Consider the following 22,200-nt stretch of genomic DNA (forward strand, 5'->3'; position numbering starts at 1 on the left):
GTGGACATGGTTGTATCGTGGAGAGGGGAGCTCACTCTGCAGGGTGGACATGGTTGTATCGTGGAGAGGGGAGCTCACATGGCAGTCGCATATCCTCTTTCAGTATTTCACTTCATTGAACAGTTGTCAGGCTTGTGTTGTTAGGGTGTATAGTCAACCTAATCTTGTGTTGAAATTAAAATAAAATATTTATTAACTACTTACCTACAATTAACTGCTTATTACATGGTAATAATATTGACAAAATTATGATGGCTGTGTAAAGCAAGAACTGTTTTTGCATTAGAATCTCATTTCTTAACACTGTATAAGTTCCTTAACATGAGTACTACATAGGATATAAAGGTGTCGTCAAGGTCCTAGAGGACATCATTCTGTATCTTTTATAGAGTTAACATGTAGTGTTTGCTTCTCTATTGTGATTTTAAGCTCACTTGAGCTTAACGTGCTCATTTTGAGCTTTCATGATAATCTTTTGTCCGGCGAACAGCGTCAACATTTGCTTTGTGAACTCACTAGAGGCCACATTTATTGATTGATAATCATGAAATGTGGTCAGCACATTTGTCCCAATGATATATTGAATGAGTTCCAAAAGGGTTCCAGTTGCTTGGAAAACTTTGCCGCAAAGGGCAGGGCATTTTTCCTTATATGGCTATATCTTGCCAAAGTACAAATTGTCCATATGATATCTTGGACAAGTTCGAAAATGGTTCTGGTTGGTTGAACAACATGAATGCCAGTGAGTGAGGCATTTTTCCTGATATGGCTATAGGAAAACCTTTTAAAAACTCTATAGAGGCCACATTTATTGTCCCATCATCATGATGGTCAGAAGATTTGTCCAAATTATATCTTGGACGAGTTTGAAATTTGTTCAGTTGGTTGAAAAACATTGCCACCAGGAGGCAGGGCATTTTATATCATATAGTGCTATTTATGGCTATAGTAGAACCTTGTTAACATTCTAGAGGCCACATTTATTGTTCGATCTTCATGAAACTAAGTCAGAAGATTTATCCCAATGTTATCTTGGACAGGCTTTCTACTGGTCCCTACTTTTCCTACTTTTCCCTACTTGTCCCTACTTTTTTTTCTTTACCCTACTTTTCCCTACTTTTTTCAAAAATAGCCCTATTATCCCTACTTTTTCATTTTGCAAGTAAAATAAATAAAATGTAAAATGAAGGCTTACATGATTCTTCTTTAGATATTTTTCAGAATTTCCATTCATTATGAATCTTTTGTAATGAGTACAGTTGTCAGTTCAGATGTGTTTTGGGGATCACCTTGTGATGTCCATCCTTGAAAGCACCATGGTTCCTTGGCTAGTCAGTACAGAGTGAGACATACTGGTCTTTAGGTAAGATAATATCGTTTTACACTGTGAAAATACATGTATGTTCTATTTAATCATAACATATGTGCATCTTGAAATAGGGGTGACAGATATGCACGCTTCATCTAGAATTTATACTGCAAAGTTTCTTTTTTTCCCAATGATACTACTAACTGAGGGAACCCACAAATGCCATGCGGTGTTTTAAACTTTATGGGTTAAATTCGTAATTGCAGCTGCTGCTTTGCTTTCTTACAAAATACTTTTAAGTTTATATGTTAAGTCGCTTTTCTGAACTGTCATATTAATCATTAATAATTTTGTATGACACCACAAAAAAGGGAGGGGTGATTTGCCATTGTTTGTCTGTCCGTCCATCTGGCTGTCCAAAGCCCAAAGTTTGTGTCGCGCAGAACTCAAAAGTATAACTGCTAGAGCCATCTTTCTGTGAATAGTTGTCAGCATGTGAACTTGTTTACCTGAGTATTTTGATGCAAGTGTATCAGATATCTATGGAGGTATGGCCCCTGATTTAGCACATAATAGGAATCTTTGTGACAGAGCCAAATTGTGGGGGCATCTGTGTCCTATGGACACACATATACTTTAAAATTAATAAATTGATTAGAATTTGATTAACACTGTGGCATTTGTAGTTTGATATAAGACACTGCATTGACCAACTGCTTTGACCAGCCTTTTGCTTTGTGTCAATACTATGTTGCAGCAGTGACATACTAACAAATTAGATCCATACAATATCCATTTTAATACTATAATTAGTCAGTTTCACTTACATAAAAATTACTCGTAACCACTCTTAATCATTCAATTTGTATATGCATTTGCATTAAATGGCGGACATTTGTGTTTACTAAATTCTTTAAAACATTCATTGTCAATATTGGCAGTATTTTGGTTTTGAAAAATTAAATCGTAATAATAATGGATCATGGCTAATGGATAGAATTGGAACATGCAAAGATCTATCAATATAATATGTTTTTACATTGTACAGTATACTGAAAATGTGAAAATTATTTCTCTTATTTTTAGACCTCATTTTAACTTTTTGTGCTCTGAGAATAGCAGTATTTTGTCCCTCAAAATGTCTAGAATTCGTTAGCGGTCGGGGGGCTGCGCCCCCCTGGCCCCCCTACCAGGGCCTTGCCCTGGACCCACAAGCTTGGCGGCCCCCTTGATCCCCGGGCTAATCAGTTACTATTCCACATAATCCTTTGCAATCATAATGACAACCCTGTATGGTTTGAAACTAATTTTGCTTAACCCTTTACTCCATGTATACTCATTTTAACATCTTAGCAAACGGAATAGACCTTAGTCTCTGTTTGCTTATACAATAATAATAAAAATATAATTCTTCACTATTGCCTGTGGTGAGAAAAATCTTTGTTTTAGTACTAATGCAAGAATACTTATATATTCATAGTGGGTGAAGTTTGGTACATATTTATGGAGGAAAGGGGTAATACTTAGAGCTTTTGTACTTTGCATTATAAGATTAACAGTGTATGTTTTGAATGTCATGTTAATTATTGTATTCCATTGTGTTAAATAAGAAATAAAAATTTCAGGTGCCTGTATTTCAAGGATGGGCAGAACAAGGCATTCTCACAGCATCAGATGGACTAGGATATGTATCAATTTAACGTTAATTCCAGCTGAAAAATGGTAATCATTTTCTTCTTTAGCCCTACTTTTTGCAGTAAAAATCCCTACTTTGCCCTACTTTTTGCTAAAATCTTGCCCTACTTTTGCCCTAGTTTTTTGTGGAGAGGCAGTAGAAAGCCTGAAGTCTTGGACAAATTCCAAAATGGTTCCAGTTGGTTGAAAAACATGGCAACAAGGGGCAGGTTTTTTTCCTTACATGGCTATAGATAAAACTTGTTAACACTCTAAAAGAAATATTTATTGTCCAACCTTCATTAAACTTGTGCAGAACATTTGTTCTAATGATATCTTGAATGAGTAAAAAAAATGGTTCTGATCTGTTGATAATCATGGCCACCAGGTTGCAGGGCATTTTTCCATATATGGCTATTGTAAAACCTTGTTAACACTCTGGAGGCCACATTTATTGCTGGATCTTCATGAAACTTGGTCAGAATTCGTTTCTAATGATATCTTAGACAAATTCGAAAATTGCTCCAGTTAGTTTTTTTTAAAACATGGCCACAAGGGGGCAGGGCATTTTTCCTTATATGGCTATATATGGCTATAGTAAAACGTTGTTAACACTCTAGAGGCCACATTTATTGTCTGATCTTCATGAAACTTGGTCAGAAGATTTGTCCTAATTATATCTTGGACGAGTTGAAAAATGGTTCCGGTTGTTTGAAAAAAAAATATGGCCACCAGGGGGTAGGGCATTTTTCCTTATATGGCTTCAGTAAAAACTTGTTTAAAATCTAAGAGTCACATTTATTGTCCAATCTTTATGAAACTTGGTCAGAATATGTGTTTAAATAGTATCTTGGAAGAGTTCGAAAATGGTTCTTGTCTGTTGATGAACATGGCCGCCAGGGGGAGGGGAATTTATTCTTATATGGCTTTAATGGCTATAGTAAAACCTTGTTAGACACTTTAAACATGACATTTAATGTTTACGTTTCATGAAACTTGGTCAGAACATTTGTTTTAATGATATCTTGGGCTGCACAGAACAGGTCACTTCCTTTGTATCTCAGGTGAGCAACGTTTGACCTTTCAGGCCCTCTTGTTAAATTGTGTAATATGTATGATAATACAATATAACTTGTTTTTAATTAATCAAGTAATACAAAGCACACTTCTATGCTAGTCTTTACCTACTGTTACTAGATATCTCAGAAACTGTGTTTATTTCAACCCTGCCTGTAGGATGAACTGCTCAAGCAAGCAAGGGAAGCAGAAAACAAGGTAAAAGTCACAACCATTGTCATGGCAAACAATTTACTTGAGTAATGGTCCTTTGTTTGTTTAGTATTTATCTTACATTCTTAAAATCCAGAAACTTAAATGCACTTTTTTCCAATCTTGATGAATCTTCATCAAACCACTTGTTCTAATGGAATCTAGGTTGAGTTTGAAAATGATTCCTGTCTGTTTAAAAACATGGCCACCAGAGGGCAGGGCAGTTTATTGAATACAGCTAGTCTAAGATTGAAACATTGTGAACAGTCTAGAAGTAGCATTCTTGGTTATATCTTCATAGCATCATTATTAAACTAATGACATTTATTCTAAATGTGTGTGACAAACCACAAACCAACTGGCTTGTTCCAGTGGAGTTGTCCTCCATAAATTACTCTAAGGTTTAAATATGTACATATACTAGTACATGGTAATGTTTTGGAAAGATTTTCAATTGTAAAAAGTTTGTCAGAATAATGGGCCTAGAAATTAAATATGTATGTGTTTTAAAGTAGTTTTACTCAAAGTCATTGTCATACAGTGATTTTTGTCTTTCTTTAGAAATAAATAATAATAAAAAATATAACATGCAACATTTAGTTAGTTTCCCTATGTTTCTGACAAACACATCGCTTGTTATGTCATGCTTTCAAAAAAGGGTCAACATCTCAGAAGCCTTCTTATTTGCCCGATTTTTAAACCTGGTAATAACATTTCGTGTACTAAATGTAATAATTGATGTAACTGACATTTTGATACATGTGTACTTTTGTCCAATTTTGTGTTTATTTGGTGACATGCTTCAACCATTAAAATATTAAGACAAACTTTTAAGAAATAGCTTTACCAAATTTTCCAAATTGACATGAACAAACACATGTGGTCTTCTGTATGATTTAAGTTGTGTAACTGACTTTTTTTTTAATTTTCAAGAGAAGCACAATACTAATTTATTAAAATAATAATAATTTCGCAGTATTCAAATTTTGGTAATAGTATAATTATAAAATTTGTACAAAACAAAATTCCAAATTGAGATGTCCTTTTTCAAACTATAATATAATAATATAATAATGAAAGGAGCAATTACCATAATTTTTACTCAATGCGCAAAATAAAGTGAGTGCTGTTAATGTAATGGATATAATTTGTACTCATGAACAATTTACAAAATGTCAATTACACAAGCTATTACATTCAGCCGACAAGTCGTTCAAATAATGTAAGTTCCAACATAAAATCTTTGTCAAAACGGATGGAAACAGCTTGGTTAGTAGTTTAATTTATTCACAAACATCTCAGAAGCAGATCAGATCAATTAGTTTTCTTTTAGTGTCATCAGGCCTTTGGCCAAATTAATCTTTATAATTTTGTTTGATGGAAGGTTCGTTTTTCTAAGATTATTAATTAATTTTTCTCTAAAAAATAAAAAAGGGTTACATCTGCATGATTTAAATGTAAATATAGTTGATAAGTTATCTGACTTGTTTCATTTATTACTGTGTTTGCTCTATGTATTGGGTCCTTGTAATATATCTCTCAGGATGGTGACTGGTCCAACCCGCTGGGACCCATTCAGTACAGTGAGGATCGCCAGCAGGAGACCTGCCCCTTCTTCACCAAGGTCGGAGCATGTCGCTTTGGGGACAGGTAAGACCTTCTTCACCAAGGTTGGGGCTTGTAACTTTGGGGACAGTAAGACCTTCATCATGGTCGGGGCATGTCACTTTGGGGACAGGTTAGACCTTCATCAAGGTTGGGGCGTGTAACTTTGGGGACAGTAAGACCTTCATCAAGGTCGGGGCATGTCACTTTGGGGACAGGGAAGACCTTCTGCACCAAGGTCAGGGCATGTTGCTTTGGGGACAGGTAAGATCTTCTGCATCAAGGTTGGGGCATGTCACTTTGGGGACAGGGAAGATCTTCTGCATCAAGGTAAGACCATGTCACTTTAAGGACAGGCAAGACCTTCTTCACCAAGGGTGGGACATGTTGCTTTGGGGACAGGTAAGATCTTCTTCACCAAGGTCAGGGCATGTCACTTTGGGACCAGGTAAGACCTTCTTCACCAAGGTTGGGGCATGTCACTTTGGGGACAGGGAAGATCTTCTGCACCAAGGTCGGGGCATGTCACTTTGGGGACAGGGAAGATCTTCTTCACCAAGGTTGGGGCATGTCACTTCGGGGATCTTCTGCATCAAGGTTGGGGCGTGTAACTTTGGGGACGGATTAGATCTTCTTCATCAAGGTCAGGGCCTGTCACTTTGGGGACAGGTAAGACCTTCTTCACCAAGGGCGGGGCATGTCATTTTGGGGACTTGTAAGACTTTCTTCACCAAGGTTGGGGCATGTCACTTTGGGGACAGGGAAGTTCTTCTTCACCAAGGGCGGCGCATGTCATTTTGGGGACAGGTAAGACCTTCTTTACCAAGGTTGGGGCATGTCGCTTTGGAGACAGGGAAGATCTTTTTTACCATGGTTGGGGCATGTCACTTTGGGGACAGGGAAGATGTTCATCAAGGGCGGGGCATGTTGCTTTGGGGACAGGGAAGATCTTCTTCACAAAGGTAGGGGCGTGTTGCTTTGGGGACAGGGAAGATCTTCTTCACCAAGGACAGGGCATGTCACTTTGGGAACAGAGAAGATCTTCTGCACCAAGGACAGGGCATGTCACTTTGGGGACAGGGAAGATCTTCTTCACCAAGGGCTGGGCATGTTGCTTTTGAGACAGGAAAGATCTTCTTCATCAAGGTTGGGGCGTGTTGCTTTGGGGACAGGGAAGATCGTCTTCACCAAGGTTGGGGCATGTCACTTTGGGGTCAGGGAAGATCTTCTTCACCAAGGACGGGGCATGTTGCTTTGGGGACAGGGAAGATCTTCACCAAGGGGGGGGGGGGGGGGGGCATGTTGCTTTGGGGACAGGTAAGATCTTCACCATGGTCTGGGCATGTCACTTTGGGGACAGAGAAGATCTGCTTCACCAAGGGCAGGGCATGTCACTTTGGGGACAGGTAAGACCTTCACCAAGGTTGGGGCATGTCACTTTGGGGACAGGGAAGATCTTCACCAAGGTTGGGGCATGTTGCTTTGGGGACAGGTAAGATCTTCACCATGGTCAGGGCATGTTGCTTTGGGGACAGGGAAGATCGTCTTCACCAAGGTTGGGGCATGTCACTTTGGGGTCAAGGAAGATCTTCTTCACCAAGGGCGGGGCATGTTGCTTTGGGGACAGGGAAGATCTTCACCAAGGGGGGGGGGGAGGGGCATGTTGCTTTGGGGACAGGTAAGATCTTCACCAAGTACAGGGCACGTCACTTTGGGGACAGGTAAGACCTTCTTCATCAAGGTCGGGGCATGTCACTTTGGGGACAGGGAAGATCTTCTTCACCAAGGTTGCGGTGTGTCACTTTGGGGACATGTAAGATCTTCTTCACCAAGATTGGGGCAAGTTGCTTTGGGGACAGGGAAGATCTTCTTCACCAAGGTCGGGGCATGTTGCTTTGCGGACAGGGAAGACCTTCTTCATCAAGGTCGGGGCATGTCACTTTGGGGACAGGGAAGATCTTCACCAAGGTTGCGGTGTGTCACTTTGGGGACATGTAAGATCTTCTTCACCAAGGTTGGGGCAAGTTGCTTTGGGGACAGGGAAGATCTTTTTCATCAAGGTCGGGGCATGTTGCTTTGCGGACAGGGAAGATCTTCTTCACCAAGGTAGGGGCATGTTGCTTTGGGGACAGGGAAGATCTTCTTCACCAAGGTAGGGGCATGTTGCTTTGGGGACAGGGAAGATCTTCTTCACCAAGGTAGGGGCATGTTGCTTTGGGGACAGGGAAGATCTTCTTCACCAAGATTGGGGCGTGTTGCTTTGGGGTCAGTTAAGATCTTCTTCACCAAGGGCGGGGAATGTTGCTTTGGGGTCAGGTAAGATCTTCTTCACCAAGGTCAGGGTATGTCACTTTGGGGACAGGTAAGATCAAACTAGGCTATTTAGATATCTACAAGGTGTCCTGTGTAACTTAAAGATGACCTATGTATATGATGATTACAAATATGGATTTTAATTTATTATTCTTCTTTCCATAGATTATTTTTTATATTTAATCACAGAAGATAATTTATAGAGTCTAGCCATTGCCATTTTTTATGAAAACAAAATGGCAATTAATTAAACAGAACAAAATTTTCAAGGCCTTCTCAAGATTTGAACCGGCAACTTTGGCTTAAGACTGACAGTTTCCGTAATCTTGCTTGAAAAGGATGAATGGCAAATTTAAGGTGTTTTCCAAAAGTCTTACTGATATTATGAACCAGTTAAAGTTTTGTAGCAACATATACATACATGTAGACATTTAAGTTGGAATTTCTGACATGTTTAAGAGGTTATTATGTATGTTTACTTAACAAGGTGAATACAAATTTCACTCATCCATTTGCCATTTGGAGTAAAAAAAACAAGGTGAACAAAAATCTTTACTGTGCAAATAAAATTTAACTACAAGTAATCACAATTTAAAAATAATTACATGTTTTCTGAGTTTCAGAAATATTCTATCTTTGTAGAAAATCATTCAGATTGGACCCATTTTTTTTATCGGATTTCAATATAATGCGCCACAATCACATTGACTTATTGAATTTCAACTTTACGGAGAATGGTGATTTGCCTGGCCATTTTTCTGGAGAAACTTCAGCGAAGTTTTCTTTTAATTTCAATAATGCCTGGCAAAAATTGCTGAATAAGTCAATGTGATTATAGGCGCATTAAAATGAAATCCAATAAAAAAAGTATGGGTTGTATTTTGTTATGCTTTTTTATAGTAATATTTAGCTCTACTAGCCGAAGGCCTGAAGAGCTTATGTCATGGCGTGGTTTCCGTCGTCCGTCCGTCTGTGCGTGCGTCAGACTATTTCTTGTTTACGCGATAAAGTCCACAGTTTTCATCCGATTCTTTTCAAACTTGTTCAGTGTCTTTATATTAATGAGGACTCGAATCCTATTGAAAATGGGTTACATCAGAGTATAAAGTCCAGAATTATCTCCCCTTGAATTTGAGAAAATTGTGAAATAAGGCTTGTTTATGCAATAAAGTCAACAGTTTTCATCCAATTATATCCCAACTTGAACAGTGTCTTTATCTGAATGATGAATCAAACCCTATTGAAAATGAGCAATATCGGAGTTATAAGTCCAGAATTATCTCCCCTTTAATTTGAGAAAAAAAATGAACATTCAGTTTTTTAGCTCTACTTGCCGAAGGCCTGAAGAGCTTATGTCATGGCATGGTTTCCCTCGTCCGTCCGTGCGTGGGTGCGTAAGACTTGTTCTTTTTTACGCGATAAAGTCCACAGTTTTCATCCGATTCTTTTCAAACTTGTTCAGTGTCTTTATATTAATGAGGACTCGAACCCTATTGAAAATGGGTTACATCAGAGTAAAAAATTCAGAATTATCTCCCCTTGAATTTGAGAAAATTGTGAAATAAGGCTTGTTTACGCAATAAAGTCCACAGTTTTTAACCAGGTTTTCCGAAGGAAAAAACAGGTTATTAGATTGGCGAATGCGGGCGGGCTGGCTGGCTGGCTGGCTGGCTGGCTGTCTGCCGGTCTGGCGGGCGGGCGGAACAAGCTTGTCCGGGCCATAACTATGTCGTTCATTGTCAGATTTTAAAATCATTTGGCACATTTGTTCACCATCATTAGACGGTGTGTCGCGCGAAATAATTACGTCGATATCTCCAAGGTCAAGGTCACACTTTGAGTTCAAAGGTCAAAAATGGCCATAAATGAGCTTGTCCTGGCCATAACTATGTCATTCATTGTGAGATTTTAAAATCATTTGGCACATTTGTTCACCATCATGGGACGGTGTGTCGCACGAAAGAATCACGTCAATATCTCCAATGTCAAGGTCGCCATGACTAAAAATATATTTTTTTAAAAAACAAACTTACAAAGGGGGTTAATTTTGTTTGTTCATTTCAAAAGTTCAGTTTGAGTTTTCTCCCTTTATCAGATTTTTTTTTCACAATGAAAACCTGGTTTTGTGACAATTTTGTCCCTTGTCATCCAATTATTTCCCAACTTGCACAGTGTCTTTATCTGGATGATGAGTCAAACCCTATTGAAAATGAGCAATATCGGAGTTATAAGTCCAGAATTATCAGAATTTGAGAAAAAAATGAAAATTCAGTTTTTTTTATGTGATAAAGTCCATAAATTTCATCCAATTCTTGACAAACTTGTACAGTGTCTTTGTATCAATGAGGACTCAAATCCTTTTTTAAAAAGAGCAATTTTGAAGCAATAAGTCTAGAATTACTTCCCCTTGAATATGAGAAAATTTTGAAATCCCGCTTGTTTACGCAATTATTTCCAAATTTGCACAGTATCTTTATATCAATGAGGACTTGAACCCTATTGAATATGAGCAGTATCGGAGAAATAAGTACACAATAATCTCCCCTTGAATTTAAGAAAATTCTCCTTGTTTGCGCGATTAAGTACACAGTTTCCATCTTATTCTTTCCAAACTTGCACAGTGTTTATAGCAGTAGAGCGATTCAGGCCCTCATGGGCCTCTTGTTTTTATTTTATAGTAAAGAATAAAAACATATAGGTGTAACAGCAAGGTGTTGCAGCCTGTTGTTACAGCCAGGTGTTACAGATAGGTGTTGCAGCAAGGTATTGCAGTTAAATGCTGTAGCTAGGTGTTACAGCTGTTTAGTTTATTGCATAGTTGTTACAAAAAGGTGTTAGAGCTATGTTCTACAGCTAGGTGTTGCAGCCAGGTGTTGCAACTGTGCTAGATGTAACTGCAAGATGTTGCAGCTAGCTGTTGCAGCCAGACGTTGCAGCCAGGTGTTGCAGCTGTTAACTAGGTTGCCACTAGGTGACGCAACAAGGTGTTACAGCAAGGTGTTTTAGCTTCTTGTTTGAGCTGTGTAGTATGTTTTAGATGTTCACGTGCCCACCCGTACCCAGACCAGAGCAGGACTGTCATGTTCTCGGGGATGTTCCGCCATTTCCAGTTGGACCAAGGCCTCAGTGAGGAGTATGACACTGGTATAAACACAAGCACACTAGTTGTCTGTTTTTCTGAAAACCATTTACATGTGGAAATGGAAGAAACTTTGCATAAGACCAGCAGACCAAAATGAATACATTTGCAATATTTTATTGGCAGATTTGAGCATAAATGGCTGGGAACATTTACGCGCCTTTGTAGTATAGGATATAACACTGAACTTTGTATGGAAATGCGGACTTCTCTCTGCACGTTCATAGACACACATTTTGGCCCATTTATAATTACGCATTACCCGTAAATACCATCTTCAAGACTGTCAGGTTTAGAGGCTTGGTCAATAAATCATCAAGAAAAGACAAAATGTACAATCAATAATGCCTTATGTTGATAACACAGTAATGATTTTCAAGATAACAAATAACATGAATTTTAGGGAAAGGAATTAATGAAAAATTATCGGTAAATGTCATTTTTCTTGTATTGTGAGACAAAAATACCAACAAAGTGAAGTGTACATGATAGAACGGAAATCTTGTAATTATACACTGTGACTTTAATTTTCAATTGCAAAGTACTGTGGTTTGATGTTCCATTTACAAGACGCAATGACAATTTTAAAGACCTGCGTCACGCAAAATGGGTCATATGCAATATGCTTCCAGCGTATCTCCATCCCAGCTTGTGCTTGTCAGTATATGCATTCTGATGAGGATTCTCAGGATTCTATTTTCTAGGGAATAGAAAAATATCAATTTGGCTTTATTTATTTTTGTGGTTGATGGGGTCAAGGATAAGGTCATGTTAAGTAAATATATCAAAATTGTTTCTGCCCAGTAAATTATGAATTTATATATATATATATATATATATATATATATATATATATATATATATATATATATATATATATATATATATATATATATATATATAGTTATATAAGTAAAATGTAATAATCCAGATTGTGAATATTATATAATAAAAGTAAAAACACGTGTCTGGGATTTTAAATATATACTGATTTAGCCAACGCGTTTCGCATAGCTCATCAGGGCATAATACAATATATTACAACGTCAAAATGTCATGGAGATAACGTCATATCAATAATGACGTCATAACGTCAATAAATATTAAATGAAATTTAATTTGGGTTTAAATACATGTATAAAATGTTGTTCTTTTGCTAACCTAGCTGAAATATTGTTTGAAAATAGCTTATAAAATGGAAATATTTTAAATTTTGGTTCATTATGTGAACATTCATCTAAATGTTTACTTAAAGGCATCTGTCTTGTTGAGGGGTCTCGCATTTGTTGTTCATGGACAGATCGCCTATTTCTAAGTTTATCGCCAGTTTGGCCTATATAATATTGTTTGCATCCATTGCATACTAATACATAAATCACATTTTGTATATCACATGACATATTAGTTTTTATTTTGAACATTTTGCCATTAAAATCAAAAGAATTCCCTTCAATAATATAACCACACAGGGCGCATCTAGGGTCATTACATTTGGATACTCTTGGTTCTTGAGATGAAAAGTAAGATTTGGTTAACAGACGTTTTAAATTAGGTGGCTGTCGCTTACATTTTATTATCTTCTGATTTGAAATTATTTTCTTCATAACCGGGTCTGTTTGTAAAATGTCAATGTTGTTTTTTAATACGCCAAACAGTTCTTTATTTTTTGGATTTTGTGTTGAAATAAATGGAATTATATTACTCTTGTCTTTTTGTGTTGATTTTGAAAGTAATTCATGTTTAGGGATGGAAAGTGCTTTTTTAATACCTGTATTTATAATAGATTGTGGATATTTTCTTTGAATAAGGGAATGCTTAAGTTCATTTAAACGTTTTAGTTTAAGTTTATCATTCGAAACTATGGTGCAGATCCGTTTCGCTAAAGTGAAAGGAATATTTATCTTTGTGTGTTTATTATGACACGAGGTAAAATTAAGATATTGTTTAGAATCGGTTTCTTTGTAATATATATCAGTATTAATTTCAGTATTGTTTTTTATAATCAATATATCAAGAAATGGTAACTCGAGTGTGCTTGTTTGCATTGTAAACTTGATATCCGAATGTAAGTTGTTTAAAATAGTATAAAAGTTTTGAAGTTCATGGGGAAATTTTGTCCAGAAAATAAAGCAATCGTCTAGAAATCTTTTCCAAAATGTTTTTATAAAAGAAAGAAATTCTTGAGGAGTGGAGCAGTCCGACATAGAAACTTTAGGTAACCTAGCTGAAAATTCAAAATTATTTACAAAAATTTACAATTTTTCAAAAAGATCATTATCTCAAACTGAAATTGACGTCTTATTGAGGGGTTTTAAATTTACACCAACACCTAAATATAAAAATGATTCTTATGATCAAATAAAAGATGTGGATGATTTTCATAGATCACTTAGGCTTAAAGAGTTTTTTAATAATAGTGATCATAATAATACAAACAATTCTATTGTTAAGAATCAAACGTCCTTTTATCCACCTAAACATAGAAATAATACACTAGACCATTATATAAATGTTACTCGAACTCTTTGCCTTCAACATTCTCAAATGGAAAATGACACTAAACATAACATATCATTAAAAGAAAGAAAAGCTATAGATTTATTAGCAGAAGACAAATCCATAACTATTAAAGAAGCAGATAAGGGTGGCGGAATTGTTATAATGAATACAGACTTTTATAGAAGAAAATTATTAGCAATGTTAAATGACGTTGAATATTATAAACAAATCCCTGATAATGGTAGTCAAATAACACTTTCAAAAATACGCAATTTACTAAAGGAAAATAATAAACTAACTAAACAGGAAAACGATTTCTTAGTAAAATTCGAATGGAAAACAAGTCTATTTTATGGTCTTCCAAAAATTCATTAAAGTAAAATCATTCAGGATGCAATTAAACATAGCAATTCAGAATATATAGAGTTAATGGATCCAGACGATTTAAACTTTCGCCCAATAGTCGCTGGAACTAACTGTGAAACAAGTCGTTTAAGTTCTTTATTGGATATCTTGTTAAAACCGTTTGTAAAATATGTCAATAGCAATATAACAAATAACATAGATTTCCTAAAACATATACCTTCACAAGTTCCAGAGTCAAGTACATTAGTATCATTTGATGTAATTAATTTATATTCTAATATACCGCATACTCTTGGTTTAGAAGCTATTGATTATTGGCTTCAAAAATATCCAGATTCTGTTAATGAAAGATTTTTGCAACGGTTGATAAAAGAAGGCATAAAAATAATACTTGAAAATAATAACTTCAATTTTGATGATAAGTACTACAACCAATCTAAAGGGACTGCAATGGGTACTAAATTCGCGCCAACATACGCTACATTGGTAGTGGGATTTTGAGAACAAAAACTATATGCAAGAATTGGATCAATTTATAATGATGAATTTCTTTCTTTTATAAAAACATTTTGGAAAAGATTTCTAGACGATTGCTTTATTTTCTGGACAAAATTTCCCCATGAACTTCAAAACTTTTATACTATTTTAAACAACTTACATTCGGATATCAAGTTTACAATGCAAACAAGCACACTCGAGTTACCATTTCTTGATATATTGATTATAAAAAACAATACTGAAATTAATACTGATATATATTACAAAGAAACCGATTCTAAACAATATCTTAATTTTACCTCGTGTCATAATAAACACACAAAGATAAATATTCCTTTCACTTTAGCGAAACGGATCTGCACCATAGTTTCGAATGATAAACTTAAACTAAAACGTTTAAATGAACTTAAGCATTCCCTTATTCAAAGAAAATATCCACAATCTATTATAAATACAGGTATTAAAAAAGCACTTTCCATCCCTAAACATGAATTACTTTCAAAATCAACACAAAAAGACAAGAGTAATATAATTCCATTTATTTCAACACAAAATCCAAAAAATAAAGAACTGTTTGGCATATTAAAAAACAACATTGACATTTTACAAACAGACCCGGTTATGAAGAAAATAATTTCAAATCAGAAGATTATAAATTGTAAGCGACAGCCACCTAATTTAAAACGTCTGTTAACCAAATCTTACTTTTCATCTCAAGAACCAAGAGTATCCAAATGTAATGACCCTAGATGCGCCCTGTGTGGTTATATTATTGAAGGGAATTCTTTTGATTTTAATGGCAAAATGTTCAAAATAAAAACTAATATGTCATGTGATATACAAAATGTGATTTATGTATTAGTATGCAATGGATGCAAACAATATTATATAGGCCAAACTGGCGATAAACTTAGAAATAGGCGATCTGTCCATGAACAACAAATGCGAGACCCCTCAACAAGACAGATGCCTTTAAGTAAACATTTAGATGAATGTTCACATAATGAACCAAAATTTAAAATATTTCCATTTTATAAGCTATTTTCAAACAATATTTCAGCTAGGTTAGCAAAAGAACAACATTTTATACATGTATTTAAACCCAAATTAAATTTCATTTAATATTTATTGACGTTATGACGTCATTATTGATATGACGTTATCTCCATGACATTTTGACGTTATAATATATTGTATTATGCCCTGATGAGCTATGCCAAACGCGTTGGCTAAATCAATATATATTTAAAATCCCAGACACGTGTTTTTACTTTTATTATATATATATATATATATATATATATATATATATATATATATATATATATATATATACAAACTTAAATCCTGACCTTGCTAGGGTGGCATGTATGAGGTCAATGTTAACGCCACTGTTATTGAGAATAATAAAATGGATTCTGCTTAATAACTAGAGGACTAATTCAGTTATTGGCATACAACTACAAATACAGATATGTTCCATCAAAACTTCATTTTATATTGCAGATAAGTTAAATGGCACATTATCTAAAGATAAAGTGATATCTGCTCTTAAACTCCATATCGAATCATGCTATTTCTTTGAAACTTTATTCATACCTTTTTATCCATCTATGGAGTGGGAGGAGGCCTAGGTCAACTCGTGGATAGTTTATATTGAACAATTGCTAATAGTCAAAGAATTAAAACAAGTTGAGAATTGTTCTTTCATACATTCATACCTTATATCCTGGGATTGCAAGTCTGATCACAGCCAGGGTCCCTATTACTTTGGCTCACTTTTGCAAGTTTAAATGTTTTAAGGGATATTTTGCAAATGAGAAAAGTACTTCATCACTTGATAGCAACAACTTTGGTTATTTGGCTCTTTAATGACTATTAAACAGTTTTTTTGGGGAAAAATGCCAGAACATCTGAAAAGAACAGGAGAAGTCGGGCGCTCTACAGCTCTTGTTGGGCTTTCTAATATATATTGACAAAACAACTTTATTTCTATTTGGCCCATTTCTGTTTGATGTATAAACATGCAATTGCTTTTGTTTTTTCTCCTTTTGTTTTGGTCTCTTGAAGACAACATTCTGATCTGTCTCTCTTTTTAGACATCATCAAGTCATTGCCCATTTAAGACATAATGCAGGTTTTTGTCCCTTTCATGCACCATGTTGACCTCTCTACTTTCAGTCACTATACTGATTTCCCCCCAGTTCAGACATTATGTTCATTTCTGTACACTTTCAGACATTATACTGATTTCCCTCCAGTTCAGACATTATGCTAATTTCTGTACACTTTCAGACATTATACTGATTTCCCTCCAGTTCAGACATTATGTTAATTTCTGTACACTTTAAGACATTATACTGATTTCCCTCCAGTTCAGACATTATGTTCATTTCTGTACACTTTCAGACTTTATTCTGATTTCCCTCCAGTTCAGACATTATGTTCATTTTTGTACACTTGCAGGCATTATACTGATTTCCCTCCAATTCAGACATTATGTTAATTTCTGTTCTCTTTAAGACATTATACTGATTTCCCTCCAGTTCAGACATTATGTTCATTTCTGTACACTTTCAGACTTTATTCTGATTTCCCTCCAGTTCAGACATTATGTTCATTTTTGTACACTTGCAGACATTATACCGATTTCCCTCCAATTCAGACATTATGTTAATTTCTGTTCTCTTTAAGACATTATACTGATTTCCCTCCAGTTCAGACATTTTGTTCATTTCTGTACACTTTCAGACATTATACTGATTTTCCTCCAGTTCAGACATTATGTTCATTTCTGTTAACTTGCAGACATTAAACTGATTTCCATCCAGTTCAGACATTATGTTCATTTCTGTACACTTTAAGACATTATACTGATTTCCCTCCAGTTCAGACATTAAGTTAATTTGTGTACACTTTCAGACATTGTGCTTGAGTATGAGGATAGTGATGTTTACCAGAAGTTCCGTGAGTTCTATGAAGACACACTGCCAGAGTTCAGAAGTATTGGTAGCGTAGTACAGTTTAAGGTCTGCTGCAACTACCAGCCTCATCTGCGTGGCAATGTCTATGTGGCTTACTCCAGGTAACACTTCTCTTGATGGTAGCTGTCAGCCTCTCTGTATGTCTATGTGGCTTACTCCAGGTAACACTTGTCTTGATGGTAGCTGTCAGCCTCTCTGTATGTCTATGTGGCCTACTCCAGGTAACACTTCTCTTGATTGTAGCTGTCAGCCTCTCTGTATGTCTATGTGGCCTACTGACGGTAACACTTCTCTTGATGGTAGCTGTCAGCCTCTCTGTATGTCTATGTGGTCTACTCCAGGTAACACTTCTCTTTAAGTTGCTATCAGCCTCTCTGTATGTCTATGTGGCCTACTCCAGGTAACACTTCTCTTGATTGTAGCTGTCAGCCTCTCTGTATGTCTATGTGGCCTACTGACGGTAACACTTCTCTTGATGGTAGCTGTCAGCCTCTCTGTATGTCTATGTGGTCTACTCCAGGTAACACTTCTCTTTAAGTTGCTATCAGCCTCTCTGTATGTCTATGTGGCCTACTCCAGGTAACACTTCTCTTGATTGTAGCTGTCAGCCTCTCTGTATGTCTATGTGGCCTACTCCAGGTAACACTTCTCTTGATGGTAGCTGTCAGCCTCTCTGTATGTCTATGTGGCCTACTCCAGGTAACACTTCTCTTGATTGTAGCTGTCAGCCTCTCTGTATGTCTATGTGGCTTACTCCAGGTAACACTTCTCTTGATGGTAGCTGTCAGCCTCTCTGTATGTCTATGTGGCCTACTCCAGGTAACACTTCTCTTGATTGTAGCTGTCATCCTCTCTGTATGTCTATGTGGCCTACTCCAGGTAACACTTCTCTTGATGGTAGCTGTCAGCTTCTCAGTATATCTATGTGGCCTACTCCAGGTAACACTTCTCTTGATTGTAGCTGTCAGCCTCTCTGTATGTCTATGTGGCTTACTCCAGGTAACACTTCTCTTGATTGCAGCTGTCAGCCTTTTTGTATGTCTATGTGGCTTACTCCAGGTAACACTTCTCTTGATTGTAGCTGTCAGCCTCTCTGTATGTCTATGTGGCTTACTCCAGGTAACACTTCTCTTGATGGTAGCTGTCAGCCTCTCTTTATTTCTATGTGGCCTACTCCAGGTAACACTTCTCTTGATTGTAGCTGTCAGCCTCTCTGTATGTCTATGTGGCTTACTCCAGGTAACACTTCTCTTGATGGTAGCTGTCAGCCTCTCTGTATGTCTATGTGGCCTACTCCAGCTAACACTTCTCTTGATGGTAGCTGTCAGCCTCTCTGTATGTCTATGTGGCCTACTCCAGGTAACACTTATCTTGATGGTAGCTGTCAGCCTCTCTGTATGTCTGTGGCCTACTCCAGGTAACACTTCTTTTGATGGTAGCTGTCAGCCTCTCTGTATGTCTATGTGGCCTACTCCAGGTAACACTTCTCTTGATTGTAGCTGTCAGCCTCTCTGTATGTCTATGTGGCCTACTCCAGGTAACACTTCTCTTGATGGTAGCTGTCAGCCTCTCTGTATGTCTATGTGGCCTACTCCAGGTAATACTTCTCTTGATTGTAGCTGTCAGCCTCTCTGTATGTCTTTGTGGCTTACTCCAGGTAATTCTTCTCTTGATGGTAGCTGTCAGCCTCTCTGTATGTTGATGTGGCTTACTCCAGGTAACACTTCTCTTGATGGTAGCTGTATGTCTATGTGGCATATTCCAGGTAACACTTCTCTTGTTTGTAGCTGTCAGCCTCTCTGTATGTCTATGTGGCTTACTCCAGGTAACACTTCTCTTGTTTGTAGTGTCTCTGTATGTCTATGTGGCCTACTCCAGGTAACACTTCTCTTGATGGTAGCTGTCAGCCTCTCTGTATGTCTATGTGGCTTACTCCAGGTAACACTTCTCTTGATGGTAGCTGTCAACCTCTCTGTATGTCTGTGGCCTACTCCAGGTAACACTTCTCTTGATGGTAGCTGTCAGCCTCTCTGTATGTCTATGTGGCCTACTCCAGGTAACACTTCTCTTGATGGTAGCTGTCAACCTCTCTGTATGTCTATGTGGCCTACTCCAGGTAATACTTCTCTTGATTGTAGCTGTCAGCCTCTCTGTATGTCAATGTGGCTTACTCCAGGTAACACTTCTCTTGATGGTAGCTGTCGGCCTCTCTGTATGTCTATGTGGCTTACTCCAGGTAACACTTCTCTTGATGGTAGCTGTCAGCCTCTCTGTATGTCTATGTGGCTTACTCCAGGTAACACTTCTCTTGATGGTAGCTGTCAGCCTCTCTGTATGTCTATGTGGCCTACTCCAGGTAACACTTCTCTTGTTGTTAGCTGTCAGCCTCTGTGTATGTCTATGTGGCTTACTCCAGGTAACACTTCTCTTGATGGTAGCTGTCAGCCTCTCTGTATGTCTATGTGGCCTTCTCCAGGTAACACTTCTCTTGTTTGTAGCTGTCAGCCTCTCTGTATGTCTATGTGGCTTACTCCAGGTAACACTTCTCTTGATGGTAGCTGTCAGCCTCTCTGTATGTCTATGTTGCTTACTCCAGGTAACACTTCTCTTGATTGTAGCTGTCAGCCTCTCTGTATGTCTATGTGGCCTACTCCAGGTAACACTTCTCTTGATGGTAGTTGTCAGACTCTCTGTATGTCTATGTGGCCTACTTCAGGTTACACTTCTCTTGATTGTAGCTGTCAGCCTCTCTGTATGTCTATGTGGCCTACTCCAGGTAACACTTCTCTTGATGGTAGCTGTCAGCCTCTCTGTATGTTTATGTGGCCTACTCCAGGTAACACTTCTCCTGATGGTAGCTGTAAGCCTCTCTGTATGTCTTTGTGGCCTACTCCAGGTAACACTTCTCTTGATTGTAGCTGTCAGCCTCTCTGTATGTCTGTGGCTTACTCCAGGTAACACTTCTCTTGATGGTAGCTGTCAGCCTCTCTGTATGTCTATGTGGCCTACTCCAGGTAACACTTCTCTTGATTATAGCTGTCAGCCTCTCTGTATGTCTATGTGGCCTGCTCAAGGTAACACTTCTCTTGATGGTAGCTGTCAGCCTCTCTGTATGTCTATGTGGACTCCAGGTAACACTTCTCTTGATTGTAGGTTTTTATCTGTCAGCCTCTCTGTATGTCTATGTGGCCTACTCCAGGTAACACTTCTCTTGATTGTAGCTTTTATCTGTCAGCCTCTCTGTATGTCTATGTGGTCTACTCCAGGTAACACTTCTCTTGATTGTAGCTGTCAGCCTCTCTGTATGTCTTTGTGGCCTACTCCAGGTAACACTTCTCTTGATTGTAGCTGTCAGCCTCTCTGTATGTCTATGTGGCCTACTCCAGGTAACACTTCTCTTGATGGTAGCTGTCAGCCTCTCTGTATGTCTATGTGGCCTTCTCCAGGGTACACTTCTCTTGAATGTAGCTTTTTATCTGTCCAGCCTCTCTGTCTGGCACAACAAGATCTGGCCCCAGCAGGTTTCTGTCGCAGCATATCTTCGAATACACTTAAAAATGTATCAACTTAAAAACTAAGTTTAATCTTCATAAAGGGAAGTGCAATGCGTAAGAGCCTGCTTCCATTTATAGTGGTATGCTTTTCTTTATTTTATACGCTTGTTATGCTTCCCGAAATAAAATTTCGACGGAGCACATAGTTGCCCGTTTGTCCTTCCTTCCTTCCTTCCTGCGCCGGCCTGCCGTCCTGCCTCTGTTCCGTCCGCCGGGGCCGGCCTTCTTCCTCCTGCCCGCCCTTCCGTCCGTTCCGTGGCCCTTCGTCCTTCTCCTTACTCCTACTTACCCTTACTTACTTACTTACTTACTATGACTTACTTACTTACTACTACTTACTTACTTACTTAACTTACTTACTTACTTACTTACTTACTTACTTACTTACTTCCTTCCTTCCTTCCTTCCGTCACACTTTTGTTACCGTTTCTCATAGCGCCTTCAATACTTTACCGATCTCTTTCATATTTGGCATGTAGGTACCTTGCATGGACCTCTACCTTTTGATGAGGTTTGAGGTAACTGGGTTCAAGTTCAAGGTCACCGAGGCTAATAATAGATTATTTTAGGTGGTAATTAACACATAGATTGACAAAGCGCATCATCGGGGAGCATCCATCGTTTCCAACTATACTTGTTAATTTATAGAATTGCTTGACCTGTACTACTCCTACATTTGTTAGTTTCTGTGTGATGCACAATTTTAAGTAAATGTGAAAATTTTCATATTACTTGTTCTACAACAGGCATCAATTGGCACATCATATGTTACCTGAATTTTCAGGTTTAATTTGAAGAATAACTAAATAAATAAATAAATATATATATATATATATATATCCTTAACAGATATTCACCATTAAATATGTCTGCACAGTCTTTATAACAGTTGACTGCCACACAATTTACTTGAAACATCAATGGTGAAGTTGATCCCTCTTGGGACTGCTCGTGTGTAGATTATGTTCAGACCATGCCTCAAAAGCCCTC

The 22,200-nt window shown here is 37.4% G+C and overlaps 2 protein-coding genes across 4 annotated transcripts in view; both read left to right on the forward strand.

Moving 5' to 3' along the window:
* Positions 1-22,200, forward strand: part of LOC127836623 (U2 small nuclear ribonucleoprotein auxiliary factor 35 kDa subunit-related protein 1-like) — a 48,287-nt gene that overhangs the window by 22,440 nt on the left and 3,647 nt on the right. For all 3 annotated transcript variants that reach the window (XM_052363296.1, XM_052363295.1, XM_052363297.1), the window contains 4 exons: positions 4,220-4,258; positions 5,796-5,902; positions 11,208-11,314; positions 17,595-17,757. In XM_052363296.1, coding sequence (XP_052219256.1) covers positions 4,220-4,258; positions 5,796-5,902; positions 11,208-11,314; positions 17,595-17,757 — 416 coding nt within the window. The remainder of the gene's footprint in view (positions 1-4,219; positions 4,259-5,795; positions 5,903-11,207; positions 11,315-17,594; positions 17,758-22,200) is intronic.
* On the forward strand, positions 18,241-21,093 carry LOC127836626 (uncharacterized). The gene is made up of 5 exons (XM_052363300.1): positions 18,241-18,415; positions 18,836-19,015; positions 19,893-20,012; positions 20,193-20,252; positions 20,731-21,093. The coding sequence occupies exons 1-5, from the start codon at positions 18,311-18,313 to the stop codon at positions 20,857-20,859; spliced, it is 594 nt and encodes a 197-aa protein (XP_052219260.1). The 5' UTR covers positions 18,241-18,310; the 3' UTR covers positions 20,860-21,093.

The sequence above is a fragment of the Dreissena polymorpha genome, chromosome 6 (genome assembly GCF_020536995.1).
Source record: "Dreissena polymorpha isolate Duluth1 chromosome 6, UMN_Dpol_1.0, whole genome shotgun sequence".
Lineage (NCBI taxonomy): Eukaryota > Metazoa > Mollusca > Bivalvia > Myida > Dreissenidae > Dreissena > Dreissena polymorpha.